The sequence below is a fragment of the Ambystoma mexicanum genome, chromosome 11, assembly GCF_040938575.1.
Source record: "Ambystoma mexicanum isolate Mex_15411 chromosome 11, UKY_AmexF1_1, whole genome shotgun sequence".
Lineage (NCBI taxonomy): Eukaryota > Metazoa > Chordata > Amphibia > Caudata > Ambystomatidae > Ambystoma > Ambystoma mexicanum.
Window position 1 is genome coordinate 1235798078 of NC_090934.1, and position 20382 is coordinate 1235818459.

Here is a 20382-nt window from a genome sequence, read left to right on the forward strand (position 1 = left end):
TGTGGCGATGCTGTCTTTATAAGGGCTGGATGGGGCCCCCAGGGTGGGACAGGGCGCACAACCAAGTTACAACAGTGCTGCACAGAGCAGTGGAGAGGCACAGCCCACAATGGGGCAGACACTGAGGGAAGTGGGACAACCCGGGGGGGGGGCAAGCCTGAGGCTCGCCAGGAGAGGGACACAACGCGGGGGTTAGTGACAGATGTCAGAATAAGTACAGGCGGGAGGGACAGGTGAGGGAATGTAGGGAGGCGGGAGGTCTTATGAGGGGCCAAGGGATAGTTTACTCAAGTGAGCAAGGGAGGAAGGAACGAGTGGCTAGGAGGCAGGAAAAAAAAAAGAAAGAAAGAGAAGACATTAGAATAAAGGGGGTGCTAGTGGTGGCGGGTGCTAGACTGGAAAGTTATTTTAGGGGCCATTATAGCATTTGCATAAACAGAACAGGGCTGAGGACGGACGCAGAGATGTTAAACAACTTTGGCCAATCAGTGGAACCCAAACACACACACTGCCTCTGCCCCGCTCCTCCCCCCCTCCCACCCTCTCTCCATCACATGGTCATAACCATCTCTTATTTCTTACACAATGCCCCCTCTGAGCAGGCATCGTGCCCTTCACTCCAGACGACACCCCAGGGCTTTTAAAAACCGAACCATTTGTAAACTTTTCTGTTTGCTTGTTGGGGTGGGGGGATGAGAGGGCCCCCGGTAGTGCACTTTCGCAGCCAACATCTTCCACCTGTCACCTTATCCTGTCGGCAGCACACCCACGTGCAGGCGCTGGGCTCTGCAACCATGCCCTGGCCGCATTGGGCAAGGGCAGTGGTATACAAGCGTTTTTATGTCGAGCCCCCTGAATAAAAAGTTGTTGGTAGGTCCCCCTCCCAGAATGCAAGGACTGCTTGTATTTTATGTAAAAGCAGTCAACTTTTTCTCTTTTTAGAAAAAGCCTCACCCTCAGCAGTAATTAAATGATTTGCCCAGGACCACACCTTTTGGTTGTACCAGCAGTGTTGCAGTATGCTCTTAGTTATGTAGACAAGACACCCTTGTTCATTATTACATGCTCTTCTTTAGGCCACGCACATCGGGCAAACCACGAACCCAAGTGAGGGCCCCCCATCAATGTCTTACCCCACTGAAAGCACTGGGGAAGGAGCATAAGCTGGGAAAGGTTCCCTATAACCAGGAATTGGGACCTCTGCTGAGGTACATAAGGCTGTTATCACATGAAGTAAATATGACGTATTGCTCGAAATTAGGTCCTTACAAGAGATTATAGACTGCACTCAGACCATTCCGATTGGCTGCGGGAATGGTCTATAACTGAATCCACATGCTATGGAAACATATTGGTTCACAATGAGGTGTCTGCTGCATGGATTTTTTAAACGAAAACGGGAGGAAAAAGCACTGATTTGTCCCTTTGATTTCTGGAAAGGGGGCCGTCTGGTGGGGTTCTTTTTAAAGGAGACCCCGGCTATTCCACAATCGGCAAGAACAGTCATGCAGTGCGCCTCCACTCCCCCCTCCGCCTCCTACCTGCAAACCTGCCTCGTCGCACACAGGAGAGCCACTGCACCCCAAGACCGATGCTGCCCCTTTAAGGAGCTGGACAGAGGCCTCAGGTAGGCAGAGCCTGTGTGCCGTCCTCGCTCCTATGGCAACCCAATAGATCAGAAGGGTTCATGAATATTCCCAGCGCCAGCGGCTGCATGAGGAAAAGGGGGTGACAGTGATGTAAGCAGCGCTCGGATGCTGCTGCCGCTGCCGCCGCCACCGATGCAGGTTGCCGTCGCCTGCTAAGTATGGGCAGCAGCCGGAGGGAAAGCAGCGGCGAAGCAGATGTCTGCCTGCACTTCTTGCCTGCCTCTGTCCCCTGGGCAGCAGCGGATGCAGGGTCCACAGTGGCGGCTGCAGCAGGTGTCTCCCCGGCCCGGGCGGGGCTGCTCGCTCGCCGCTTTCATGAAGTCTAGTCCTGGGTCAGACTCCCCCCGTCTCTTGGACCCCATAGAATCAGAGCCCGAGCCGGGAAGCGCCGTCGTGAAAGTTCTGCCCAGCAAGGGCACCTGAAGCACCGCCGGCGGCATGCTGCTGCCTTTGCCCTTGTAACCTCGGCACGGAGCCTGTGTGTGTGTGTGTGCGTGCGTGCGTGTGTGTGCCTGGATGTCAGCGATGACACAGAGCTGATACCAATGACAGGGGCTGCTCTATAAACGCTCCCGCTGCCGCCGCAGGCGAGGAGAAGTGCCCTTGAGAGGGGAGCCTGCCAGGCGATGGACAAGCTGCCCCCCTACATGAGGAAGCGGCTCTACAGCCTGCCCCAGCAGATCGGATCAAAGGCTTCTATCATGGACGAGGAGGAGGCGGCGGAGGAGGGCGACGGGGGCACCCGCCGCAAGAGCATTCGCCTCAAGCCCATGCCCTCCCCCTCCGCCAAGGGCCTGGACGGCCGCTCTGCGGGGGGCGACCCTCACCTGGTGATGGAGACCGACCTGGGCAAGGCCACCAAGACCAGCAGCAACGGGGACTGCCGGAGGTTCCGGGGCAGCCTCTCCTCCATCACCGGCAGCAGCAGGCACCTGCACGACTCGGCCGAGGAGAAGCGGCTCATCGCCGAGGGTGACTCCAGCCCCTGCGAGGAGAGGTCCCCGTCCGCGGAGGGCGGCCCGCAGCCGGCGGCGGGGGCCTCGCCGCCGGCCGAGGAGCTGCCGCCCGGCAGCAGCTCCGTCAAAGTGGAAGGCGAGGAGCAGATCTTCTCCGAGGACGACCCCCGCTGGGGCCAGTCCGGCTTCATGCAGAGGCAGTTCGGGGCCATGCTGCAGCCGGGGGTCAACAAGTTCTCCCTCAGGATGTTTGGCAGCCAGAAGGCGGTGGAGCGCGAGCAGGAAAGGGTTAAATCCGCCGGCTTTTGGATTATCCACCCCTACAGTGACTTCAGGTAAACGCTGTCACGAAAGGCGTGTGAGTTCCCTTTGGGGGTGAATTTAGAGGCACTTAACATCATTTTGACCCAATATGCACAATGGTCTCCAGTGTCCAGTTACCGATGCAATGGTAACGCGTTCGAGGTACTTGGTATTACCGCACGAGGAAAGTGCTGTTACGCTTTTGGTGTAAGCAACGCTGATGTGGCGTTGCGCCTGTTGTTACAGTTGTGATGTTGGCGTTGTCGGCCGCTGCGTGCGTGGTGTTTGTGTTCTGCTGTTACAGGATGCTCCTGGCATTGGGCCTTGACGTCCTAGCCTCCTTCTGACATTCGAAAATGTGGTCATAGAAGCTTTTTGGCCTGTTGTGTGTTCATACTGTGTTCCTTCTTTCTGTTCACCTGCACCAAATAAATGTGGCAGTTCGTATCAGTGGGCACGTCCAGAGCAGCTGGGCACGACATGGTTAAGAGTAGATGTCAAGAGGGGGCTACATTAAGCAGCTCGAGGCAGTGTGGAGTCCCTTCCCTGGCAGAACTTTCTCTGGAATGGGTGTGTGTGTGTGTGTGAGGGAGAGGTTCTGGGTCCGGCTGCGGGGTGTCCTGTCCATGCAGCCGCTGCCGCATCCCGGGCACGCTCGCCGCAGTCCCCTGCTGCCAGGCTTTGTCAGTACGCGCGTGTGTGTGAGGGTGGCACCGCACCTGCCTGCAAGGGCTGCCTGCCGCGGAGCTGCAACGGAGCGCTGCTGCAGTGACTGCGCTCCTCGCACAAAACGGATTCATTCACAAAAGGCAGGCGAGAAACTACAACCCCCACTTCCCGCCCCCCACCCGCACACACGCGGAAGGGGCCCGGCCCGACGTGCTTAATTGCTATATGTGTTGTATATGTTGGATATTTAACCGGATGCGTTGACCTCTTTTCCGATTATTTCACATGCACCAATAAGCCCAGACGAGCCCCTCCCCCAAAATAGCTGATTACCACCGTCGGTCCCGGTGGAGCTGTCGCGCCTCTGTATCGTGGTTGGCAAGGGCGCGCGGCGGATGCTTTCCCTCGGTGGGAGTGCCAGTGTGCGCCCCCTCCACACGCACACACCGGTACGGAAGCCTGTGTAATTGCCGTGCGAGCTGCGGTGCCCTCGGGTGCTGTTCGCTCACACCTCTAGATAAAAGACCTCGTGATAAAATACGCCGGGGCACTATTAGAACATGGAGATAGAAGGGGCAGAAGCAGAAGCCAGCAGCTCTAGGACCGGGCAGAGCGCATCGCGACGGCTGGCGGGCATCGTTCTTGCCCTCTGGGTGCAGGTGCAGGGGGCGTGTCTTGGTGGCACTGATGGCGCTCGGCCTGCTCCTCTCGGTACCGCCGGCACTTTACTTCCCTGACTACGGGCACATCAGTGGTGTTGGTGCTGGTTTCCATGGGCATGTGCCCCCTCAGCAGCCTGTTCCTGTGTCCCTTCTTTCATAGGTTTCTTCCCCCAGAGATATACGCGGGCCGTCGTGTCTGGTCTTGTGCGACTGTCTGCGTGTGTATGGGTCTGCATAACTTTGCCCCTGTTTATATGCATTACTTTGTCTGCATGGTGTGGGGGCTGTGGGCTTGTTTGCATGTCCCTGTGTGTGTTTTTTTGGTTTTTAATTGCCACGTGTCTGTGTATGTTTCCACACAAGCTCCTGGTATGTGTCTGTTTGTGCTAGTGTGCCAGCTAGCGTGCAAGCGTCTTTGTATGTATATGTGTTTGTCTGTGTACTAGAATGCGTTGTGTGATTAGGGTGGGTGTCAATGTATGCGTGTGTACCTGGCTATGTGGCTGTTCTTTTCTGTGTACCCCCATGTGTGTGTCTGTGTGCGTGTACATTCCTCCTGTGATTGTATTGTATTTTGTTATTTATATAGCGCTCTTTCCCTGCTTGTGTGGCCTCAATGCGCTTTTTCCTTGGCTGAACGCCCTTGGTGACCATAGTCGCTGTGGTTGGAGAGCTCTAGGGGGTTAGTTTAGGAGAATGCGCGTGTGCAAGTTGCTGATCTAGGACTTCGGTGGCTGGCAAGGCTCAACTAGGCATCCTGAAGGAGGTCAGACCCATGGGTGGGTGCTGTTGAGGGCTAGGGATAGATTGCTATTGCTGCAAAGGTTTATGTGGGTCAGCTATACCAAATTCCTTTCATGTGGTGGCCGCCTCATGCTAGTGGTAGGGGTGTTGGGGTACCTCAGGTGTTTCAATCTGGACGTGCATGTGTGCATTGTCTACAGGTCTTTGTGGATCTGTGTAGGTAGGCATCCCGCCGTGTGAGTGGCTGTCTGCTCAGTGTGGGGGGCACATGCTTTTAAGATTAATTATAGCGCGTTCCAGCGAATGGTTTCTAAACTCGGGATTAGAACCTGTGTTGCAGCTTTGTCTTGCTTCCAGGCAGGGGTGTTGCTAGTCCTGCAAAAGATACTTATGTCGGGACTGGCGGGACTCGGGCCTAGCTAGCATTTTGGTTGTAGACCCTGCGATTCTATCCGGGGCAATAGCCCCCTAAGCCCCGCCCTAGCGACGCCTCTGCAGGTACTGTTTTTGCTGTTCTTTTTGTTAAGCTTTGCGTGCATGTAGCAGGCTGCCTTTCTGCGCTCGTGTGCAGGCATGCTTGCAGTTTGTGTGAGGGGCGCGTGTGCATGTTTTCCCACATCTGCGCTCGCTTATCTGCAGAGCTAGTCTAGGGGAGAGACAGTCAGGGCCTGGCGGGTCTCTGGCAGCAATTTGAATGTATTGAGGAACTGGGAGAGTATGGCATGCATGCCTCTCTCTCGCACAACCCCCCGCTCTTCTCCTCTCCACACTGCCGCCCCCCTGGCTCGGCCTTCCCTCACTCTTTGCTGCCCCTTCGCCCGCTTCTCTCGCCCCTGGTCCCCTCTGTGACCCGCTGACCCTGGTGGCCTTGTCCCCACTCGTTCACTTCCTTTCCTGGGACCCACATCAGGCTCATCTTCATCCCCGCAGGAGTCATCTCGCGCCTGCCCCGGTCATCACACCTCACCCCTAGCCCATTCCCACCCCGGGATGGATGGAGCGCCCTCTTCAGGGGCGACAGGGAGCTCTCCCAATGCGCTGCATGGAATCTCCAGGAATTATAGTGCCAGCCAGGATAGGAAGCATGTCAGTCTGCCAAACGATCCAAGCGCCTTTCCCGGAATAAACGATGCACATTCCCTTCAGAGCAAACAGTCTGCCCGAAGAAAGCATCCATCTCCCAGGGGATTAGGCCCCGGCCGCTTTCCTAAACCTCGCCCAGAGTCCCGGGAGTAACGTCTCACCTTCCTAAAGCGTGTAATGTTTCGCCTTTCCCGGAATAAATAATTCACACAGCTTCAGAGGAGGTAGCCTGCGAGAATAAAGGGTTCATCTCCCAACTAGAGCCCCCTGGGAGATCTCGCACACATGTAACATCTCCCTCCCCCAGTATGTATGGGGACAGCTGGCGGTGGAATTGAGACGCAGGTCGCCCACGGCGGGCGGTTAGTTATTTGGTTTTCGAGGCTGCCCAGGTTGGGCAGCGTGGTGCACCATGGGAAATTGTGCTGGGAACCCCGAGATGGCTCGTGGCTCTCTGCGATGAAGACCAGTCGGGGACAGAGTAGGTCGCGTCGAGTTGGGAGCCTATGCCACGCTGATTGACACAGGGAGCGATTCACGTGGACAGGGCTTCTGGGCACTAGTTTTGCGCACACGAGGAGGAGTCTGTGGTGACAGTAAACGAGGACACGAAGCAACTCCCATCCTATTCTCATCGCGACCACGGTCTCGAGAAGGAGATATATGTGTGTGATTTCAGCATGCTTATCACACACGCTTTCTACAAATGTAGCACCGCGGCTCTAGGGGAGCATACGATATAAACCATTCACCCCGGAATTCCACACCCTTCAAAAGAAAGATTACACAGAAACGAAAGGTTTTTGGACACAGCCCCTGTATTTTTCCTTCCTTGCTGCCTCGGTTCCTATGAGGGCAGAAGCCTCAAAGCAGGATGTCACCCTTGTGGGCATTTGCTGTTCTTAGAGTGCCCGAGGAGCACCCATCTGCTCCCTGCTGTCTTTGGAGATCCAGGAATAGCTATTTTACTTAGGAGAATGTGTACCCACAGCGCGGGGGAAGGGCATCGTCCAGGAGGAATGCCTCCATTTCATGCCATGTCCCCTGTGATGCCATTCTGCCAGGCAGAGGTCAGTGTGCAGGGTTGGGGAGTCAGGATAGAGGGACACAATTAATCTATTTGGGGGCTGCTTTAGAATGTGCCCACAGCACAGTGCAAGGGCACCGTCCAGGAGGAATGCCTCCATTTCATGCCATGTCCCCTGTGATGACATTCTGCCAGGCAGAGGACAGTGTGCAGGGTTGGGCAGTCAGGATAGAGGGACACAGTTAATCTATTTGGGAGCTGCTGTAGAATGTGCCCACAGCACAGTGGAAGGACACCGTCCAGGAGGAATGCCTCCATTTCATGCCATGTCCCCTGTGATGCCATTCTGCCAGGCAGAGGTCAGTGTGCAGGGTTGGGAAGTGAGGATAGAGGGTCACAGAGAATCCATTTGGGGGCTGCTGTAGAATGTGCCCACAGCACAGTGGAAGGACACCGTCCAGGAGGAATGCCTCCATTTCATGCCATGTCCCCTGTGATGCCATTCTGCCAGGCAGAGGACAGTGTGCAGGGTTGGGCAGTCAGGATAGAGGGACACAGTTAATCTATTTGGGGACTGCTTTAGAATGTGACCACAGCATAGTGGAAGGGCATCGTCCAGGAGGAATGCCTCATTTTTGTTGTGTTTTTAAAAAAACTTTATTGTGATATAATTCACTAGGAAATGTTCACAAGTCAAATAATATTTCATTCATTTAATTTCAAACATCAAGAAGAGATAAAAACATCACTGATGAATAAAAACACATAACTTTAAAACAGTTAAAATATAATCCCACACACACTGTTAAACAATTCACGTAATCCTCAATATCTCATTTTTACCCTCTAATTTTCCTCTGCGTAAATGGCAAGCACCTCTTGTAAAAAACATGGGCCTCTTTCCGAGTAGGGCGGTAAGGGTTAACGGTCACCAGTAACGAGACCTGTGCCGTTAAACCCTTACCGCCCTACTACGAGTTCCCTTTGCGGGTCCTTCCTTAATGCCTGCTTTTAGTAGGCGTTAAGGACGGGACCCGCAAAGGGACTCCAGGGTCAATAACGGTACCGTAATTTACGGTACCGTTATTGCCGCCTCCCCCCTTCGCATTGAGTCCTATGGAGGGTGAATGGGGAATTACCGGTCACTCTGACCTCGGAATGGACCGGTAATTACTCCATTCACCAGGCCGGAGTTTGGATGAGTTCGGAGGCAGCCATGCCGCAAATAGCAGCGTGGTTACCTCCGAACTCGGAATGAGGCCCATATACCTGCCAGAGACCATTTAAAAGATTCCTCTAAAAAGATGCATTGGCATAGTCATCCAGCCTGAACATCCTTAAAATACTTTAAAATATCTGCACACTGAGTTTCTTGTTGCAAACTTAATGAGGTGCATTCTACAGTCAGATGATAATAGTTTACACACACTCATCTTGGTTACAAAGCCTGCACCTCCTCAAACCACGTTCAATACCTCTTCTGGCTCCCAAAACTTCATTTGCCAGGTAACGATTCAATCGGAGGGGTAGCAACAAGTGCACCAGTAATCCCCCGGGCATTAATAGTAAGGCATAACGCCATATGGTCTAACGTCCAGTAATAAACCATCTATTCATCCAGTCTCTCTCCCAGATCCAAGTGATTAGGAAGCAGGGCTCCTGGTCAAGACCCTGTTCTGCCCAGGGGGGCTAAATTGACATAGACACAATCGAAAGGGTCGGATAGAGAAATTCATGCAAGCCCTCACCGACCCATGTTTGTGAGAACAGTAGTTTTTCATCAAATCCAACACAAACCACTTTTGTTCCTTCACAGATTTCCATTATGATTGAGGACAATTCTTATGGACAAGTGTCCATATAATGACACAACACAGAACAACTGGATCCATAGATCAAGTGAACAATACAGTACATCAAATATCAACCAGATATGCATGGTCTGGGCTACAGTGCAAACATTCTAACATATACATTTCCTACTGTCAATATATGCAGTGACAGTGGTATTATGGTGATTACACTATTTCAACAAAACGAATTCCATCAATACATGGTAACAAGGCACACAGTGAGTATTGTACAACCGTGGGGCTCTCTCCCAGATTCTACATTTTACCTTTTCTGGCTTAGATAATAAACATTCAATTGATACATCGAGAGAGCGCAGAATATCCAAACACTGTGCCTGCCAACTTTCCAGGGGAACCGAAAGTTTGCTCACCATGGCATGTTTTAACAATTCCCAAATTGACTTAGGTTCGGCTAAGTAGATCTTTCTAAGGAAGTTGATATTTTTCAAGTAGCTAATGCCTCTAGTGATACCAGCCCCAGTTTGTATCTTATTGCTGGGACGGGAGCACTTTGCAGCAGCTTCAGAATTCTCTTCCAGCAGGCACCCTCCCGTTTTCCCCATTTGCCGGTTGGGCAAAACATAGTAGTCTCTGCCCTGTATGTCATTATTGGCACGATTTTTTAACAGTAAAACTCTGTGACTGGTATTTGGAGAACTGACAGAATTTCTTGTTTATATGACTCGCCCGGGCCGCTAAAACCTTAATTCTTTGCATCTTGATGGCCAACAACTGTGTACAATTTTCTTTACTAAATAACGGGAAACCAAATATATAAACGTGTCGACCTTATCCAAGGGAGTTTTACTTAAAACCCAATAGACATTTCCCCTCACTTTCCTGCCTCTTGATTGCAGAGTAAGGATTTTTGATCTCCTGATGTTTATACACAGGTTATTTATCTTAGTGTAATTCTCTAAAGCGGTCAATTGTCACAGTCCTGTAGGTGTGTGGCCCAGTATAACCATATCGTCTACATAAAGTAAATAATTAAGGGGAATGCTGTCTACTTTTGGTGAAAAACAATGAGTGTCAGAAAATGCAGACCCAAAATCAGAAATACATAAATTAAATCAAATTGGGGTCAGTACACAGCCTTGTTTTAACTCTTTTTTCGACATAATAGGGGCGGATAAATGCCCGTTCTATCCGGATAAATGCCCGTTCTATCTCGTCTAACATGAATAGAGGTAGGAGAGAGCAGTCCCTTTAAAATTGCTCAGGGGCGGAGGACAGCTCCATTGGTCTAGTTTCGGCCACAGCTTATTCCTGGGGACTTTATCAAACGTCATGGTAAAACCTATAAAAGCAAAATATAATTTTGTGTGTATAATGTGGCCTCTTTCTTCAACAGCTTGATAATGAAACCATTAACTTCAGTCCCCACTCCTCTGCAAAACACAGCTTGAAAGGTGTCCATCCTTCCTGTCTTATTTGACCAACTTCTCAGTTCACGAAGCACAAGTGCAGCAAAAATCTTTGACGGGCTATCCAACAAGGATGTTGGCCGGTCGCCTCCATTTCATGCCATGTCCTTGTGATGTCATCCTGACAGGCAGCAGCCATTGTGCAGGGTTGGAGAGAGAGGATAGGGGGATACAGATAATCCATTTGGGGGCTGCTGTCTGAGCGTTAGCTGACAGTGGTTAAGTGCCACCCGCGTACCGAGGAAGGGTAAATCCCAGACAGCTGTTGTCTAAGAGCAGATCCATTTCTAGAGGTGGGCAAAGGGGGCGGTGGCCCGGTGCTCATAGTGGGGGAGGGGTGCTGCAGGGGCAGGTGTGTATCGGTCTCCCTGCATCAGGGAAAGATAGTGAGGGACTGACTGTTTCATTGGGTTTACGTTCATGTCAGCAGCACACTGACCACAGACAAAAGATAGGAGGCTGTTTCTCCCTGCAGCGTGCCCCCTCCCACAAGCACTTAGCTCCTCTTTCTCACCCTAAATGGCCATAACGTTTGCAGGGGGCGCTGACGGCCTTAGACACGTTGGGACCATTAGCCCCCACCGGGAGGGGGTTTGTCAGGGCTGAGTGCGTGCTGAAACGCCCGACAATAAAAGCTGAATCCAAGTAAAACTAAGGAGAAAGGAAGGGTGGGCGAGGGGGGAACTTGAGGTGCTGGACAGACTTAGTGAGAACATGAGGGGGGGAAAGATCAAGGATGGTGTTAGTGCATGGAAAACGTCAAATAACATGAACACAGAAGTGAAAGGAGAAAACGCAGAAAGAAAATGTACAAGAATGAAAGAAAAGAGGGGGAATGAAGAAAGTGGACATTACAAAGAAAACAAAAGGCAATTAACGAGGAAGAGAGCAAATCAAGTGTCAAAAGAGAAAAAAACAGTAAAGGAAAGGGGGTAAAAGATCAAAGGAAATCAGGGAATTTAAATATAAATCAAAAGGAATACAGAATCGAATAAAGAAAAGAAATGATGTGTGAGGGAGAGAATGATGGTCGAAAATGGGAACATGTAGTAGAAGGGGATCACAAAAAGTTGTGGTGCACACAGAGAAAAGTGGAACAAGATGAAGGAAGAAATGCTCTCGCCTCTCTCTGGATCTTGGATCCCTCCTACTCCATAAGCTGCTTCTCTGCCTGGACAAGGTGTATGTTACCTACTTAGTGGTGGCCTGGATAAGCATCAGAACTCAGCCCTATCTGACAATTTCTGGTATTGGTTTTTAGGTCCGTTCCCAACAGTTCCTGAAAACATATTGCAATCGCCATGGGTGCTGGCACCTGTATGGGTAGGTTGACACATGCATTACACACGAAGAACTGTGAAAGCTAACACTTGTACTACTCTTAAAGAATTGTAAAGGTCAGCACATGACTGCATTTAGAAGGAATTCTGTACGTTTAGCACACCTACTGTGCTCGAAGATCTTGGAAGGCTGGCACTTGTATGGCACTTAGAAGAACTGTGTTGGATGGATTGGAGGGTGGGCAGTGTGTGGCATTAGATGAATCGTGGAGTGGACATCTTGTGTTGTGTCTTATAATGTTAGCTCGCCCAATTAGCACGAAGATATATGTTGGTAACCTTCAATTGCACTTATAGATCCTTAAGTTAGCCATTGTAACACACAGTGGTTATATGCAGATATGCTTGATATCGCATTAAGTAGATCCTTGTTGGTATCGTTTATAGAACTTGGGAGATATTTAGTAAGACTATAAAGGTAACCTATCTATTGCGTTTATAGAATCCTATTATCCTTGATGCTGTGGTAGCTTGTCCGTCACGCATAGCAGATGTTCTAGGACGCTTAGTAGACTTGAGGGTAGCCTGTCCATAGGGCATAGAAGTGTTTATGAAAGTAGCTGTTTTTCTTCCCCACAGAAGACCGGATGACATAGAGACATCAAAGATAACTTCCATCTGAGCTTAAGCTATGGCTAAATGCATCACTTCGGTGAACATCTGCTGCAGGCACGGCTATCCATCGACGCACTTTAGAATGCAGCTACAACTACGACAAATTCGGTCTAGCTGGAAACATAATCGCTTCACTCTTACACCAGACTTGCCTCAACACCTCTGCCATTCGAATACAGCGACAACCTACGACAATTTTCGGTCTAGCTTATCACATATGAGTTTCATGCGCTAGCACTCTGCTGTGACGTCCCTCAGCACCCATCCACATGCCTGACCTCTTGGGCTGCTTACTGAAGCCTAGCCAGCCAACCTAAGTCCTAATCTTGCCCAAATGCACACACGCTCTCTAAGCGTTTTCTCAGATTGTTCCCATACCTGGACTTCGGTCCCCAAGGGCGCACCTACCAGGAAGTGTGTTGAGGCCATACAAATGGGAAAAGGTGCTATATAAATGCCAACTACAATACAATACCATACAATGTGGCTGGCAAACACCAATCTGCACTAAAAAAACGTGTTCATACAGTTTTAAGGTCTGCACTATTTGTATCCATAATGTTGATCATAATTATAATTAATGAATTTGTGCGATGTGCACCACAGGCTGCTGTGTGCCTTGTCTCACTCACAGCATCATCACATGCAAAGTATCATCCTTTCCTAACAGAATGGTGAGCCATACCTCACAACTCACGGGGCTTTGGCATGTGTCACCCATCACGCAGCCAGTTCATAAACACAGCTAGGTAAATATCATCCATAGATTTCAATGGACTCTCGCTGCTGAATCTTATTTCATCCACTTGGACGGCTCAAAAAGAGTGTGATGTACGGGTGATGTGAATACAATTGCTTTTGCCAACCCCAGGTCATTGGGCCCATAGCTTCAGAAGCCGTACCATCTGCTATGAGGGGCACACTGATGTTGGGTATGCCGCAGTGGATAGATTACATGCAGGGGCAAGTTTGCAGCATTTGCGGGAGCTGTGCACAAGTTGGGGGGCACACTTTAGCTGTTTGCCCAGGGCACCATATTGCCTAGAAATTGACCTGTCTCGGAGCTCCATGCAAGCCTCACTGCACTGCTAATGCCTGTTTTGTGGGTGTGCTTTTTACGAGTCGTTCAGCGGTCCACAGTCTGCCGAAAGGGGGCCCCGGAGCATCCGCGCACTCGGCGTCCCTGCTCCCCTTTAATAAATGCAAGCGGAAATGGGAAGGTTCGACGCGCAACCCTGTTGCCAAGGCCTGATGCCCTCGTGTCCATTAGTCGCGCCGTTTCGACTTGGAGGACAGCATTTTCTGGGGAAAGTCTTCGTTTAAAAGCCGCCGCAGCTGCTGGAATTAAAGGCCATCCAGTTGCCAAAGCTCCCCTTTTAATCGAGTGCCTTGAGTTAACAACCACACGCAAATTAATCCAGAAAGAGAAACAACCAGATCTCGTGGGACCCACGTCTCTTAAAGGGGCTGAGGTCGGTCACCGCCTTCATGCTGGTACTCGTATATCAGTGGCACTCGCTTTTCCATTCTCATTTTTTATTTACTTGGTTAAAATGTTTACAATTTTTACAAGATAAAACACAGCAGGTGAGATCTGCCTTCACTTCCTCCAATTATAAAATTCCAAAAAACAAAGAAAGAGAAAGAGAACGAAGAACACTGTAACAATAAGGCCACAAGAAGGCATCATTGAATTTCCATTCTCATTGGCTGAAGACACGCAGTCTGGCAGGTTGCTCTGGCAGAGGAGGGATCTCATGTGCTGCTGTGTTATTGTTCTATTGGAATGGTTTGCAGGGGTTACTTGCTTGGCTGAGCGTGGGTGGAAACCCTGGGGTCCTCCACTGTCTCTATTAATGCTTTTTGTACACCGAGGGAGCGGCTACACCCACCTTCACGTACTGTAATCATTGCCGCGTGAGCACCTAGCCCCATCCCAGTTCATACTGTTGATCAGAGAACCTACTACAGGCTCCTCCACTCATGTATGTGCTCACAGATTTGGAATCAAGATGCAAATCCCAGTGAAAGTGCAGGGTGTGATTTTAAGTGTCACCCTTTTCAGTACATGCCCAACCAGTTCTGCATTTGCTTGTCTAACATCCAAGTGAGCCAAATGTTTTGCCCATCACAGTCCTACCAGCAGAAGTACCCACCCTCTTCCCAGGGCTGTCACATGATTCGGTGAGGTCTGGTGCAAAACATTTGATGAGTTCCCCGTGCTGGTTTTTGCACTGGGCCAGCAGCCCTGCGGACGTGCACCCTTAGAGTTTACGCATGGAGGGCATAGATAAGTTGATGGGGCCCCCTGGATGCAGCTGGGCTAGGCTAAAATCTTGCTGTTGGCGCATTGCACTTCCATCAAAAAGATATGTTGGGTAAATCTGGAGACTGAACACAATGGAAATCTTGCAAATATCCTGCCATTGGATCACCCCACACATGTTTTTCTCCCATTGGTATCTATTATCATGAATGGGACTGTTGTACAGTCTCGTCAGATGAAACCTGTTCACATGGCTGCTTATGTGAGCTGCAGCATACCCCCTGCTAGATACCTTCCGTATTTTATGCATGTTTTGGCTTTCTCTAATGTGCTATATGTGCAAAGGGACAGATGCAGAGTAGTGTTTCTCTATGCAGGCCAGGCATACTGGACGCCCCGGACTCAGAGCTTATGATAATAGTTGGTAATCTATCATATTTTTATGTATAGTGCTACTGCTTCTAAGCACTATAAAATAGGCATCATTACTAACAAATGCAACAGTACTTAATTTATCAACCTCAGAAAGATGATGGGATAACCCCGCCCTGCTGAAATAGGAATTAGAAAGTGCAGACTGGCACAAGTCAGATTTGAGCTTTTAACTTGTTCAGCTATCCAATTGTGACACAATATGCTGTTTACTCAACTCTGCAGTTGAAATGAAATATTCATTAGAATACATACCCACTACCCTCTCTTATCCTCTCTAGTTCTTGTAAAAATACAACATAACACTATTGTTATCATGTTTGGGGCCATGACATATTCCTCCTTCTTCTAAGCACTGTGATAATAAGTGTTTTAAGATATGTACTCCCCCTCCGAGCCAATGCATTACCATATGATTTAGTATGCACATTTAAGGAGAAATAGCTGGTAAGATAGCTTAGAGGGTGAAGTGCCCACGACTGGGATCTATATAAAATAAAACAAGGCAAAACTGCCTCTACTCTTCACGTTTACTCTTCGTTTTGCAAAACATTAAATGCTGCATGTACATGGTGCATTGTTGTCGGCATTTAGCAGTGGATTCCTATGGAATCTGCCCGCTCCAGAGCAGGTAGAAAACTGAGGCATATTTCTTGGCAATACATTTGTTTGATGCCTGCATGGAAATCTCATGCAGGCGTAAAATTAGGTGCTCTCACAAGGCAGAGGAGGTAAGAACATTGGAGATGCAAACTCTGGTTGGTGCGCCATCGACGCCCTGGAATGGGATCAAAATAGCCTACAGTACAAAACGAAGGCATTACAGTATTAAGCTTTGATTTTGCACTCCACCCATTTTAAAATGACCCCCATAGAATGTAGTACTGGAGTATTTCTTCAAATTCACTCATAAGCAGTCTACACATTGTGGTTGTTTCCTAGGATCACGTTTTTGTGCAAAACATTTTCTCGTTCTCTATGTATGCCTTCCCGAAACACTTCCCTGTTTAAATAAAGTTCGTTCTCCAAACCGTCATGGTCAGAATACTTGCTGTTCATTTATTTTCTCCAGGTGAACCTTACAGCTGCTATAAGGAACCTGGAAACATCTGTCTATTTAGTGGCATATGCATCCTGCATCACAATCATGGACTGTACTTCAGTCTTCCAATAGGAGTGCAATCGTAGTAAGCCCCGATACGCAGAGGCGTTGCTATGGGAGATCTGGGGGGACTATAGCCCCCGTCTTTTGGTTGTATCCTAGGATTGAAGCTCAGGGGCTTAAACCAAAAAGCTAGCTAGCCCCAAATCCCCCACAGTCCCAACATTAGTGTAGCCCCAGATCTTTTCCAGACCTAGCAACGCCTGTGCCTGACAGCATGGCAGGGCTTCATTGCTGGGAGGTGTGGGGTAGGCCCTGGACAACACAACATCCGGTGATCACCAGCGGGATGTCATCTGACATGACACTGGAAGGCCATTAGTCCTCGGGCCTGGGCTCGCTGGGACAAAGGCTAGAACAAGAGGGGGGAAGGACGAGCTCCCCTCTTTGTACCATATGCGCCTTCATCAGCAACTCCTCGATGTTGTCCGGAGGTTGTGCAGGGGTGGGTGGAGCTAGACTGGGGAGATTATCGGTTCACAAGAGTCCAGTTTATTTCCCCAGGATCGTTCCTGTGGAGGTGAGGGTGCAAGGCAGCATGCTCGTCCCCACACAATCCCAGTATGTTTTACCCCAGTACGTTATGGCCTGCAAAACGATTAATTTGGTGTGCAAAGCTTGAAGGAACTCCTACCAGTATTTCAGTGCAAACTGTCATTATCTGTTTGTTGCATTTATTGTAATAAATGTGGCCATTTGCTTTCCAAAGAAGGTGTGTTATGATTGCTCCCCCTGGGGGATACCTCCTTGACCTTTCATCAACACTGGTCCCTGACCTCCAGGCAAATGTATCCATTTAGCAAGGAAACAGGGTGGGCCTATTTGCAGAAAGACTGGCGAAAGAGGGAACTAACTGCTGTCCTGAGACCTCACTGCCCTTGCCTTAATGATCTGACTCTGCTTCTTACATTCTGAAGGCAGGCCCCTGCAAGCTCACAGCAGAAAAACACTGCCTGCTAGGAAGAAAGGCCCAAGACACACTTGCAAGGATGACAAGTATTTATTTCTACAAAATAGGAATGCATCAGAAAAGACCTCTGCTGCGGCAAAACGTTATGAGCTCCGAAGGCATGTGCAGCACATTATACGCACAAATGACGTCACTGATGATGCAATGATATATAGTACAATTCTATAATACAGAATGGAGGAGCTCTATACATGTAGGGCCTGCTCCATATGGGATGCCAGGCCATTGGTCCGTATCCGTCCATGTGGGTGCTGCTGGGCTCGTCATCCGCGGGGAAGCTGACCTGACAGTTAGCTACTCTGACAAACAATGTTATTTTATCAATGTAACACTGCACCTGGCACATACCGGGATGGCCTCTGGGGGAGAGACGAGTTCAAACTAACTGACATGCTTCACTGAGTGCTGCCTGTTCCCTTGTGTAATATCGCAGCCAGTTAATTATTGTTAGCCATAAATCTTATATACATTCGACCAAATGCTGTTCAATTATTTAAAAATTATGTGTTTTTAACATAACTAAGAATAGGGAAGTCAAATGCACTTTGGACTGTCGGAAGTCCTTCATCAGGGACCAGATCTGGTTCCCTTTGCGTCACGCAGCTCTCTGGTATCAGTCCTGCAAAAACAATTAGTGGAGAAATCCATGCATACAGAGTTGTAGTAAGGAGATTATATGGAATGGAAAGTGGTTCAAAAGTGGTCTGCCGTGGTGTACTCAGAGGACTCTGGAAAATGTCTTTAGTGGTTACTGAAAGGAGGCGTGTCTAGAACCTGCATCTTGCCTGCAGTAAGACCTTATAATCACTTACACCCGCAGAACGCAGAGTGAAAAGTGGTTCGAAAAGTGGTCTGCCATGGTCCACTATGGGCTGCAGTGCACGGAGTGCTGAGATATGTCATTTCTTTTCATGCTACAAACTGTGAAGGAACTTTGGGATTTTTCAGCATACACATTTTAGGGCCAAGTAAGTGATTTTCGAGCCCTGCCTACTACCTTTGTTAAACCAAAGCCCAATGCTATGGGACAAAGTGTTACAAACACTCTAACTCTGCCCTCTGATCCTCCCTCTTATGCGTGGTGACTGCGGGGTTGGTCCCTTTGATCCACGTGTAGGCAGTCCTTCTTTGCAGTGCGAGACAGAACGTCCTGCCATTTGCTGCGAACTGCGCCCTATCGGCAATCTTTTCCCTTGTTACGAACTTAGGCTAGCGCTTGCTTAATTGGCTGCAGCACTCCTACATTGCTACATCGTGACATGCAATGCTACGCCTCGCAGTGCAGTGGTAAAAAATTCTCGACCTTCAAAGACGAAGCTTGTTAAGTCCCCTGCTAGAAAAAAGTGAAGCGGGGACAATAAGCCTTCTTCCATGACTTTTGCACAATCTGCCATTACCGGCTTTTTTGCTAGCAAATCAGCCTCTAGAACCTGTCCCTCATCTGTTCTCATAAGTGATTCTCCTGACCAGACACTGTCCCATGTAATTGATAACAATTCCTTGCTTAAGCTGGTCGTAAACCTAAAACGGGCCTCTTTCGGTGGCGAACAAATCTTACTTGAGCAAAATTGTAAAAACGACGTAATTGACAACTTATCCAATTCGCCTGATTTAGTTGCCTTCGCCTCCTCTTCGAGGTCTTCCGGTAGTCAGGATTCAAGCTGTGAAAGTGACACATCCATTTCCAACTAAATAGCCTAGCTGAGTGCAATTGAACATATGAATTGTTTAAATGTAATTGTCTCAAAAATCGAAGCACAATTCTATTTTCTTAGCGTCAGTCATCAAAGAACAACAAGAAGCTAAATCAATCCTGATGCAAATCTTGGAAATAGTCTCTGCATTGCCCAATAAGGATTTAGCTCTGCAGGAGCAACAAAAAGCTCCTAAAAAAAAACAACCAAAAATGCATAGTGACTGTAATTCTACACAATGTAATGGCGAGATTAATCATGTTAGCAGCACCATTTCAAAACCACTTGCAAAATCTAAAAAAATCCTCTCCTGATGAGTGGGACTATGAGGAAATTGACATCCCTCCTCCTATCAACGCCTCGGCCCCAATAAGCAAAGACCTTTTTTGGGGTCCACATCCTCACCATTCTGGCCTTAAAGAGGACAATAGAGTTGTCAGACCAAAGCAAATAGGCTTCCATTTACCAGAAATTGACTGCCCTCTTCAATATACTCAGGTTAAAAACATCATGTCAGACGGTACTATTTGGCAGACCTTCCTACACAGCCCAATTAAGAACGACAGTAGAAGGCTACCTGGGGATCAAACACACATCGCCACCTGTTTAACAAAGAAAGCAGATATCAAATCTCTCAGCACTGAGACGAATAACCATCTTTATCTAAACAAATCACCTACAATCCCTAGGCCCTCCACAAAAAGCTCACCAAACAGAAGAAAAATTGCAAACAGACAAATCAGTGGTCTCTTTGGTTACCGACTTACCGATTGCCAACATGGCTTTCACACCCCCATCTACTACGTAGCTTGTAATGCATGCACTAAGATGATCAGACACCCCACTTTTAAGTACACCCCTTGCCCCCCTGCTCCCTGGATGTGCTTTCTTAGCATTTATTCCTCATTCAGTATCGCCAATGGTGGTGGGAAGACCCTCTCTCCTTCCCAACATTCCCCCCTTTCGTTAATCCTAAATGAACAAACTCCCCTGCAGTGTCATTAGCAACTAAGTTCCAGTATATGTTCTCCTCCCATTTTTTACCCTCTCTAACCTCTCATCTTCCAGGTATAGTGGCGACCCGTCCTTTGGAACCCAGGCTCTGCAAATATCTCCTAAACTTGCTCCAGATTGGCTACATTCCTCAGGGGTACATGTCAAGTAAACACAACCCATATACCAAGCTAAATCAACCCAGTGCTGTGTATACATTACAGGGTCAAGTGGGGGTGTGGTGACTGTGCCACGGGGGTGTAAGGGATGGTAAATCTCTATTATGCTGTGTTTGTTTGGGTCGTCTGTCTGGGTACCGTTCTCTGCGGTACCACGAGGTGCTTTGGGTGTTTGCCCTATTAAAACCATCATCATTGCTCAACTGGGCACTGCTTTGGCACAACATCAATCATACAACAAGTGACCAGGATGAAGCCGATGACGGCACTAGCATTTTCACGATCGCCCCCAGTCAGGATGGAGCCCAAGAGAATGTCAGATCGAACCAGTCTTCAGTTTGCATTCCAGCTTCTTTCA

General features: G+C 49.0%; 1 protein-coding gene across 1 annotated transcript in view; it reads left to right on the forward strand.

The window, feature by feature from the left end:
- The first annotated feature begins 1456 nt into the window (after positions 1–1456).
- The window catches only part of HCN4 (hyperpolarization activated cyclic nucleotide gated potassium channel 4), a 1084393-nt gene continuing 1065467 nt past the window's right edge, over positions 1457–20382 (forward strand). The window contains exon 1 of the mRNA XM_069624604.1: positions 1457–2940. Coding sequence (XP_069480705.1) covers positions 2276–2940 — 665 coding nt within the window. The 5' untranslated portion in view covers positions 1457–2275. The remainder of the gene's footprint in view (positions 2941–20382) is intronic.